General features: G+C 45.6%; 1 protein-coding gene across 3 annotated transcripts; it reads left to right on the forward strand.

Annotated features, from left to right (window-relative positions):
* Positions 1 to 2,393: 2,393 nt before the first annotated feature.
* Positions 2,394 to 9,705, forward strand: RNF183 (ring finger protein 183). 3 transcript variants are annotated; one of them, XM_053581782.1, is made up of 2 exons: positions 2,394 to 2,651; positions 6,649 to 9,705. In XM_053581782.1, the coding sequence occupies exon 2, from the start codon at positions 7,519 to 7,521 to the stop codon at positions 8,092 to 8,094; it is 576 nt and encodes a 191-aa protein (XP_053437757.1). In that variant the 5' UTR covers positions 2,394 to 2,651; positions 6,649 to 7,518; the 3' UTR covers positions 8,095 to 9,705. The 3 variants fall into 3 exon arrangements, with proteins under 3 accessions (XP_053437757.1, XP_053437755.1, XP_053437756.1); XM_053581780.1 differs by having other exon boundaries at positions 7,482 to 9,704; XM_053581781.1 differs by lacking the exon at positions 2,394 to 2,651 and having other exon boundaries at positions 2,664 to 6,833; positions 7,482 to 9,705.
* Positions 9,706 to 10,976: the final 1,271 nt, after the last annotated feature.

Here is a 10,976-nt window from a genome sequence, read left to right on the forward strand (position 1 = left end):
GGTCAGCTAAACAACAATGACAACTGCAACAAAAAATAGCTGGGTGTTATAGTAGGCACCTGTAGTCCCAGCTACTCAGAAGGCTGAAGCAAGAGAATCGTTTAAGCCCAAGAGTTTGAGATTGCTGTGAATTGTGATGCCAAGGTACTCAACCAAGGGTGACATAGTGAGACTCTGTCTCAAAAAAAAAAAAAAAAAAATCAAAGAGTTTCTTTGTATACTAAAACAAAAAAATGGTATCCTAGATACATTGTTACATGGAAAAAGAAAAATGAACAGTGTATACAGTGTGCACATTTCTGTAAAAAGGAGGAAAAGAAACATTAGGATGTTTTGCTGTGGACATTTTGTTTGTGTATGCCTAAAACATCTTTGAAAGATACACAAGAAGCTGATGGTATAAAACCTTGATTTCTAGGGAAACTAGGTAGCTAGGAGAACAAAATTTCCATTGCATAATCAAACATTACCTGTAAAGAAAAATAAAAATCTCAGAACCACCCAATTCCTTATCTAAGAGGAAAAGTAGAGAGGCCTCAGGCCCCTGTGCAGAACTGGCCCCATGGGTCATTCATAAGGAAATTCTTTGCAGGCATCCCATAAGCAAGGACATGTACTTTGTAACTTTAGGCCAGCAGGCTAAAGGTAGCTCCTAAAATTAAAGTCTGTTCGATTCCACACTAATAATGAATTACACATTTCTCTTCCCAGGTGTAGAACAGAGATAAGACTGGATCAAACATTCTTCCACCCACCCAGGGACATCTACATAATTGATGCTTCCTTGTCTATTTTTTTTTTTTTTGAGACAGTCTTACTCTGTTGCCCTGGGTTGAGTGCTAGGGCATCATAGCTCACAGCAACTTCAAACTCATGGGCTCAGGAAATCCTCTTGTCTCAGCCTCCCGAGTAGCTGGGACTATAGGTGCCCAGCTAGTTTGTTTATTTTTAGTAGAGATGGGGTCTCACTCTTGCTCAGGCTGCTCTCAAACTCCTGAGCTCAAGCAATCTACCCTCTTCAGCTTCCCAGAGTGCTGGGATGACAGCCATGAGCCACCATGCCCAGCCCTTTGCTCCTTTTTCTCATCTAACATTCTACTTATCTTATGTAAAAGGCTTCACAAGAATGTAACCATTTTGCTTCACTGCCCAACCCCTCTTTTTTTTTCTTTCTATGTACCCCTTTTTCCTTAAATAGTGAAGCTCCAAAATTCCCCTTCAGAAAAACAGCCACAGATTTGCCTGTGGTTTCTGTTTTTCCCAGGCATGCTCTTAAATTTTGCTCTTAAACCTCCATTGATTGAGACCTTTTCCTTGGCCACTTACTTAGCTATTTAAAAATATTTTTAAAAACTATTTTTGTTTTTCTTTTGCCCCTCTAGAACTTCACAGTGAGAAAATAAAATTAAATGTCAGGAAAAACATAAAATGGCAGGGCATTTGATTACATCACCAATCAGATACATGTATCTGTTCATTCTCCAAATGCTGTTGAAAAGATCAGAAAAGGGGCGGCGCCTGTGGCTCAGTCGGTAAGGCGCCGGCCCCATATACCGAGGGTGGCGGGTTCAAGCCCAACCCCGGCCAAACTGCAACCAAAAAATAGCCGGGCGTTGTGGCGGGCGCCTGTAGTCCCAGCTGCTCGGGAGGCTGAGGCAAGAGAATCGCTTAAGCCCAGGAGTTGGAGGTTGCTGTGAGCTGTGTGAGGCCACGGCACTCTACCTGAGGGCGGTACAGTGAGACTCTGTCTCTACAAAAAAAAAAAAAGAAAAGATCAGAAAAGGAATAAAAGGAGAGGACCATAAAGTACAAAGAGAATGTGAGAGGAAATAGAAGATAGGCCATGTGAACACCCTTGATTATATAATAATAATAATAGCTAACATTTGCCATGTTACTGTGCACTGATCTCTACATTTATATAATAGTATCTCATTTAATATGCAGTCAAATAGAGAGAATGGCATCCTCATTTTCAGGTAAGAAAACTGAGGCTTACAGAAATTAACTTGCTCACGTCTGCATCTCTCATAAGTAGAGCCTGGATTCTGAGCAAGGACTTGACTCTGACCTAGAAGCTGACTTGCTTGAGACGTCTTGTATCTGCTTATCTGCCTCTCCCCTGACTATTTTTCAGCTGGATTATTTGCCTCTTTGTGTATTTATCAGAGCTTTTTGTATTTTGTTTGTAGGGGCTCAGAACAGGGAAGGATCTATCTGGGCAGAAGTGGCATCAGAGATACCACGCCTTCCCACCAAAATTAGGCTGTGCATGAATCAGCACACGGAGGCGAGGGCAATCTCAGATGAGATGAGATCAACGGATAGGGGCAGAGGCAGTCAAGGATGAGTGGACTTTGTCCCCCACAAAGAGCAAGAGTGACTCACAGGAAGAAGATAAAGAAACCAAAGCCTAAAAAAAAGAAAGAAAGAAAGAAACCAAAGCTTCCAGGATGTGCAGATAGTCCAAAGTCACCAGAAGGAAGAAAACTTGAAAAAGAGAGCATGGGCCACGAGTTGCTGGGACCTATGCAAATGAGAACTGCCCACCCTGGCTGGAACCAGGCCTCAAGAAGCAGAGAGCAGAGCATGTGGGCACAGGGCTGCACTCGGGAAGGGAGGAGGAAGAGGAGGCGGCTCTGAGGGAGCAGGTAAGGGCTGGAGAGGGTCATGGAAGGACAGGCCACTGGGCTCTATGGAGTTTTGAGAGGCAGCATCGTCCAGCAGGTGAACTTTGGCCTAGAAGGCTGGTTCTTGCAATCATCCTTCAAACTCAGCCACTCTTTAGCTGTGAAGCCTTAAGCAAGTCACTTCACCATTCTGAGCCTTGGCTTCGCCATCTGTCAAATGGGTGTAAAATAATCATGCTATGTACTGAGCTCCTGCATGTACTAACAGGCACATTAGAGACTGTTCCTTCTCCACAGCAGCCTTGTAAAGTGGGAATGTTAGCCTCTTTCATAGAGGAAAATGAAGTTCAAAGACGGTAAGCCATTTGTCCAAGATTAGCAAATAAATCTGGTTCCAAAGCCAGCATACTTTCTACTTTCAGCTTCCTTCACAGAGTGGTTTTAGAAAATGAACTTATACAAACAGGAAAAAAAATGATAAAAGGCAATTATACTATCTAGATATATCACCATACTTAGATCCTAGCCCTTTGTAAACTGCATAGTACTATTAAAATGCTAGCTCTTAATTTCTATCATCTTGATGTTGAAAACACTGGAGTGATCTATGGACAGTCAATATTAGTTGATGACTTGTTCATACACCAAGGCAATGACTTCAGGATAGCATTTAGGACCTACTGCAGCTGAAATGTCCTGCCTTGGGGTGGGATCAGTGTGTGGCCAGAGTCTTTCACCAGCTGATCCTGAAACAACAGTCAGTCCCTACAAGGAGCATCACAGATAAAGATCCAGGTAGTACAGATAATTTCCCTACTTGAACAGCCTTTTCCAGCTTTAGCATGGAACTTCAGAGAATATCAGTATGATTTGGGTGGAAATGGGAGCTCTTTAAGGGTGGTGAATACAAGCTTATTGGAGTAAAATTAGAATTTTCAGATAAGAGAATTAAAAACAATTATAATCTTGGCCCTAGAGATAACCATGGCTGACATGTGGCTGTTTATCTTTCCAGATGTATTTTCCATTGTGCACATTATTTTTGAAAATTGGATTATAATATGGTTTTATTCCTGGTTCTTTTCCACTTAATGACATTATATCATAGACATCTTTCCATATTAATAGATGTTTTATCACATAATTTTAAAGGCTGCAGAATGTCTCTCTTCATATGGATAGAACAGAATTTACTCAATCAGTTTTCTATTATTGAATAATGAGGTAATTCTCCGTACTTCACTGTTAGACCAGTGCCTCAGTAGGCAGTTCTTAATCAAATCAAATCTTTCCAGAGGTCCTTGATTATTTTCGTGGGATAGATTCCCAGTGAGGCAACTGATGAATCAAGGCTATATACATTTTAAGGCTTCTGATAAGTATTAAAGGTCTGCTTCTGATACACTCTGAAATTCAAGGGCTCCTCAAAGTTTGATGTAGGAAACTTTATCATGACCTTGAACTCAACCTTGACCCTTCCTTTCTCAGATCCATTTGCAATAACAGTGCCAACTGCCTCATATCCAGTCATGCATCATGTAACAACATTTGGATCAAGGATGGACTGTATATACAATAGTGGTCCCACAAGATTGTAATACTATACATTTTTCTGTACCTTTTCTATGTTTAGATATGTTTAGACACACAAATGCTTACCCTTGTGTTACAATTGCCTACAACATTCAGTATAGTAACATGCTGGGGAAGTTTGTAGCTCAGAAGCCATGGGCTACACCACACAGCCTAGTGTAGTAGGCTGCACCATCTAAGTTTGCATAAGTGCACTCTACAATGTTCCCACAGTGATGAAATTGCCTAAAATGATGAGTTTCTCAGAATATATCCCCATTGTTAAGGTGTCCAACCTGTGGGCCATGGGCTGGACATGGATTATGTGAGGACTTTTTTGCTTATCTGTGGCAGTGGGTATTGTGAAAATTATGCACAGCTCTCATTAGTGTTGCTATATTTCATGTTTGGCCCAGAACAACTTTTCTTCCCATGTGGTGCAGACAGCCAAAAGGTTGGACACCCCTGGCTGGATGCTTGGCTCTGTCCAAAAGCTTTACTGCTTTTGGCTTCCTTTCACCAGGGGAAATCGGTGCAAAGAGGTTAAGAGATTCAGCTGGAATCACAGCTCTAATGAGCAGGGGATCTGTAGTCTTGAGACTTAACAACCTCATTCCAGAATGTATAATCTGAATCCCAAGAAGTCCACTGCTTCTTGGGACCATGGCCTTGACTGTGTCCCCAGAGATATCTCCCATCACACCCCCTTCATCTTCTCCAGCGCCACCTGACCTGCATTGGCACCACTGTCACATGCCTAGGGCACACTGCCGGAGCCCCTGCCTAGTCCTCCCTTTCCACTTTCAGCCTGTCCTCTGCTCTGCAGCTGGAAGGCTATTTTTATAATGGAAATAGGATCAGGTCACCCTGTCCCGCAACTTACCCCTAGAATGAAATCCAGATGAGTTCCTGAGCCCACAAGGTCCAACCTCCTACCCCCCCTTCATCCTGAGCCACTTGTCTACCTCACTGCACCCAAGACACCTGGGTCATCCTGACTTCCTTTCACTTCCCCAAACACACAGAGCTTTGATGTGAGCTGTCCCCTGGGCCTGCAATGCTCTCTCCACTCTGCCTGGCTGGATTCTTCATCCTTCATTGTCAGCTCTCATGTCACTTCTTTGGAGAAACTGTCCCTGCTGGTGTCATGGGAAGTACCCAGCACCTTAAGTCCATCTTCCTTTTTGTCCTTTATAACATTCATTGAAATTATGTATTTAGTGGTTGCATATTACTCCTTTAATGCCTCTTTGCCTCACTAGACTCTCAATGTCATGAGGTCAAAGATGTCTACTTTGTTCACCCTTACTTACCCCATGCCTAGCACAGGGCCTGGCCTACAGTAAACACTCAGTAACTTCTGGATAGACGAATGGGCACAGAATATAAGGCACTGGTAGTAAACCATGCTAGTTTTGGCCAGGGCTATCTAATTATCTAATTCCCTCTGCATGCCTTCACTTCCTTCTGCCCTCTTAGAGCAGTGTCAGGGGTTGAAAAAGACAGAAAGCCATGGGTGAAAGGGCAGAAGCAAGTTTTGCTCTAGGTGTCAACTCAGATGATATAATATCAGGGGCCCAAAGGAGACTCACTGCCCCAAATCCCCCCTCTGCACACAGTTCCTGGATTCCTACCGCAATATTCTCATGGCCACGAGGGATTTCTGATAAAACGTGAACACTATCTAGCTAGTAATGTGTATTCAGTAGGCCGGCTGCATGCACGCAGGGTTCTGCTCCACAACAGCAGCATGGGGTGAGTCCGGGAGTCGGAAGACGTGGATCCCAGTGTCACTTTTACCTAGCTGGGTGACTGGTGTATCCCTTACTGTCTCTCATCTGCAAAGCGAGGGAGCTCTCACAGAAAGATAGTTTTTAAACCTTTTTCATCTCAGTAGCTCAACTCAAATGACCAATATAAGGAACAGATAAAAGCCAAGTGTTTCTGGTTGAAGCTGGGCTGGAGGCTCCTCCCTCCCAGCTTCCCCCTTAAATCCCCAAGGTTGTTGAGATGGCCAACTCTGTCTCCCAGGTCTGGGCGGGATGGCCACCTGTGTTCTAAGAACAAAGCAGAAGGCTACAAGGTTTGCACACTCTGGTTGCAGTTGTTTAAAGATCAGCAGGGGACCGGGGAGGACTTGCTGGATCTGGTATCCAGAGGTTTTAGGCTGCCAAGTAAGTGAATTTCATAGCAACTAAAGTGCAGGGCGGGCAGCCCTTTTGTGCAGAAAGGTTTCAGCCGTTTTTAGAAAAGAAATAAGGACCCAAGAGGGAGGAAATTGCCACCCCTATTTTTCCAGGCCAGGGATTCCCAATCTCAAAGGGACCGCCCACAGTCTTGCAGATACCTGGCTTCCAGGTTCCATTGGTCGCCACGCCCCGTGGAGGGGGGGCACTGGTCACCACCTTCCCACCCCACCACTGGGCAGCTCTGGCCTTGGCTCCAGGCAGGTGTGCTCCAGAGGCTGCAGCCTGGGCCACCTGGCAGCTCCAGGTGCTCTGTGCTCCGCTGCCATGGAGACAGGCCCCAGGGTTGGTGATGAGAAGCCAGTCTCCCAAAGCATTGTGGATTCAGAGGACCGAGACACTGGAGCCTCGAGCCTTTCAGAATAGTCTGCCCACGGAAGCCAAGGTGGGTGCCCTGAAGTTTTCCTGTGACAAAGGGAGGGAGAGGGAGCCAGGGGAGGCTGATCTGAGGACCTGGGCAGGGGATCCTCTCCAAGGTCAGGGGCCCTCCTTGCCAGACCAAGGACTGAGTAAGCTCTGGAGGGCTGGCTCTCTAGCCCAAGGGGACGAGGGAAAGAGGGCCTGGCATTTGTCCCCAGAGGGAGAGAATTCACAAAGCCCATCTCTGCACTAGTCAGGGATCTGAGGTAGCAGGGAAAGAAATACTTGTCCCCTACAAAAACCACTGACTGTGTTTTGTCCCTCCTGCCTGATTCAGGGCAGCCAAGGGCAGACACACTGAGCCTGAGAAACATTTTTCTCCATCTCCAAAGCCCAGGGTGCAGTTTCCCCTGATGCGAGCTGGTTCAGGTGCTGTTGGTAGTGGGTGGCTCAGGCCTTCACCCTGATGGAGCAGAGGCTGTGGGAACATCAGACTTAACTAGATGGCTTAGGAACAGGGTGATCTAGAACGAAATGCTCTTAAACCTAAGTTTCTTCATCTGTAAAATGTGAGTGATAATACCTTTTAACACCCACAGAATCCTTCGCCTCAGACCAGGCACAGGGAAAGGGTATAATGGGGGTTCCTTTGCTCCTTTTCCTTGTGCTCCAGGACCTCTCCTGTGAGCCCCCCAGCACGCAGCGTGAGGATGGCTGAGCAGCACGGCCGGCAGCTTGAGGCTGAGTGCCCTGTCTGCTGGAACCCCTTCAACAACACGTTCCATACCCCCAAAGTGCTGGACTGCTGCCACTCCTTCTGCGTGGAATGCCTGGCCCACCTCAGCCTGGTGACTCCTGCCCGGCGCCGCCTGCTGTGCCCACTCTGTCGCCAGCCCACGGTGCTGGCCTCAGGGCAGCCCGTCACTGACTTGCCCACGGACACTGCTATGCTCACCCTGCTCCGCCTGGAACCCCACCATGTCATCCTGGAAGGCCGTCAGCTCTGTCTCAAGGACCAGCCCAAGAGCCGCTACTTTCTACGCCAGCCCCGGGTGTACACACTGGACCTGGGCTCCGAGCCCGGGAGCCAGCCCGGGCCCCAGGACACAGGCCCTACCACTGTGCCTATGCCCATCCCTGTGCCCAGCCACTATTCTCTGAGGGAGTGTTTTCGCAACCCCCAGTTCCGGATCTTTGCCTACCTGATGGCCATTATCCTCAGCATCAGTCTGCTGCTCATCTTCTCCATCTTTTGGACGAAACAGTTCCTTTGGGGTGTGGGGTGAGCGCTCTGCTCCCTGACAAGGAACCAAGGCTTTCTCAGTTGCTGCTGGGTTTGGGGACTGCAAAGCCTCATTTGGTGTTGTCTTCCTTTGTTCATTTTACGATCCAGGGATCGGTTAGGCCTGTGTTGGCTTCTGTGAACAGAGAGGGCCCTACTGCAATGAGGAAAAAATAAAAGCTGAAGGGCTGGTGGGTATGGAGAGACCTCTGGGTGTGAAATACAAAATCATAGAAGGGCAGAGAAGCAGTTCTATGACTACAGTTTCACAGCAAGTTGTGCCAAAGAGCTGGACAGTGGTTTCCAGGACACTTACTAGCCTGTATAGCAGGTTGCATTTCTTGGTGTAGCTGCTAGGGACTCAGTTCACATTTTTTTCAAGTTATTTTTACAACAGGTTACTAAAAAATTTGGAAAGTGAGCTTCAATTCTGTGGGCAAATGTGTTTGTTTTCCCCTTTCCACTCTTCTCTTTGGATGTTTTGCCACCAGTCACAGTAAAAATGTTCTGCATTCATCATTTCTTCACTTATTCATTCTACAGTCGTTTACTGGGTTGATGCTGAATGCCAGGACTAAGGGAAGAAAAGGGTAAGGTTTTCCAGGGCTGGCAGATGGCTCTTACCAGCTGGGAAGGCACTTATGTTCATTCTGCTGCTTCTTATACCAGACCACCACTTGCCAGTATGCAGTTCATGGAGTGTTAGGTATAAAAAATTTAAAGGGGGAAGAAGCTAGGCTCAGTGGATCAGGGAAATCTGTGATTTGGAAGAATAGGTCGGTATTGCTCCTGATAGGGGCAGTGGTCCTGATTAGAATGAACACAGGGCAAGCTGATTGCCCTCCCCCAAACACTACAACTCTGGCTTCAAGAAGGCAAATACCCTGGATAGAAGCAAATATTTCGTTCCCATCCCAGGCCATAGGAGGTATGGGGAACCCTGGTTTTCACTTTACATGTGGATTCTAGGAACCAAGGAAATGAGACAGAATTTGGAGGCTCAGGCTGCTGCTTGACAAGTTGCCGCCTTGCAGCATCTAAAATCTCATTCCTACTTCCCTAGTTTTAGCCTTGCCTGATGGCTCAGGGCTCTGAAACAATCCTAAAAGTGGATAAAAAAACCCATCAAAATTATTAATAAAACATCTTGAGGGTGTTTTTGTTTTTCTGATTTGTAGAATAAACTTACAGAGGATGGACACTGAGTTGGTTTTATTTGCTGTAGGTAATTAACAGTTAGCTTCTATCAATTCCCTTTAAGATCTTAATACACAAGATAGTCCATATTTCTCATTTAATAAACCAGTTTTCAACTCCGTGAAGAAATATTCTCCATTACAAAATTGGAAAGTTGCCTATGTTTCCTGCTGGGGGACAAGCAACTACTTCTACATTTGTGCCATCAAAGATAATTACCTTGAAGCTGGGACTCTCTCTCCCCACTGACTTCATTTCTTTACATGTCTTTGTTCTTTAACCTTGGAGCACCTAAGTCAGGTGATGATCTCACCATGTTCTCTGAGCTGTAAAGAGGGGACAGGGAGGGGAGCTGGAGGAAGCCCAGGAAGGAACACTTTAGAAGGCACTTGTAAGTGGTGGAGTCCTTTCAGGTAAAATAGAACTTTTGGAGTGGTTGATGCACCACCCAAATAAGACATGTAAGTTTGACACTTTCTGGGAAGGGAAGTTATCCTTGGTATCTGAGAGGGATTGGTTCCAGGATCTTGCTCAGATACCAAAATCTGAGAATGCTTAAGTCTCTGATATTAAATGATACAGTATTTTCATATAACTTTCCCAATCCACCCACATACTTTAAATCATCTCATTACTTACAATATTTAACACAATGTAAATGATATTTAAATAGTTACACTGTATTATTCAGGAAATAATGACAAGAAATAACGTTTGCAAAAGGTTCAGTACAGATCCAATTTTTTAAGAATACTTGTAGGCCTGTGTTTGGTTGACTCTAAGGACACAGACTCTGCAAACATAGAGGGGCAACTATATTTATTATTACTGCGTCTTTTATCTTCACATTCAGTTATTCTAACCTTGGGGCAGTCCCATCCTCTTAAGGGGCATTTGGCATTTTGCATGGAAGCATCTTTAGTTCTCAGTGAAGAGGGTGGGCTGTACAGCTGGCATTTAGCGCCCAGAGGTCCAGGATGCTTAGACCTGCTGTGATGCTTCAGTTCCACGTGATGAAATATCACCTATCCCAAAATGCAAGTAGTTATCTTGTTCAGCTTGTAAGTGGGAAGCTATTTTAACTACATTTGGCATGAAGTCAGAGCTGAAGTGACTTGTTAAAAGAGCAGTATACAGGCTTGGCGCCTGTGGCTCAAGCAGCTAAGGCACCAGCTACATACATCTGAGCTGGTGGCTTCGAATCCAGCCTGGGCCCGCCAAACGACAATGGCTGCAACCAAAAAATAGCCGGGCATTGTGACAGGTGCCTGTAGTCCCAGTTACTTGGGAGGCGGAGACAGGAGAATCGCTTGAGTCCAAGAGTTGGAGGTTGCTGTGAGCTGTGATGCCGTGGCACTCTACTCAGGACCACGGCTTGAGGCTCTGTCTGAGAAAAAAAAAAAAAAAGCAAAAAAGCAGTGTACAGCGTGGAGTGGTCAAAAGGCTCAGACATTGTATGCTATTTTCTATTTAGCTGTCTGAATGTGCCTGGGACATGGTCTAGGCAGGCTATGGTGATGGCTACATTTTCCTTGTCATCATAAAGTGCCACACCTGGCTTTGTGCTTAACCAACTGCCTTCTCACAATATTTACTTCCTATGAAGAAATGGATAGTCCATATTTGTCCTACCAAAGGCTTAGATGAGATGTTTTCACCTAACTGCTACTTCTTTGAACCACCAAAAAA

This window comes from Nycticebus coucang, chromosome 2 (genome assembly GCF_027406575.1).
Source record: "Nycticebus coucang isolate mNycCou1 chromosome 2, mNycCou1.pri, whole genome shotgun sequence".
NCBI classification, from domain to species: domain Eukaryota; kingdom Metazoa; phylum Chordata; class Mammalia; order Primates; family Lorisidae; genus Nycticebus; species Nycticebus coucang.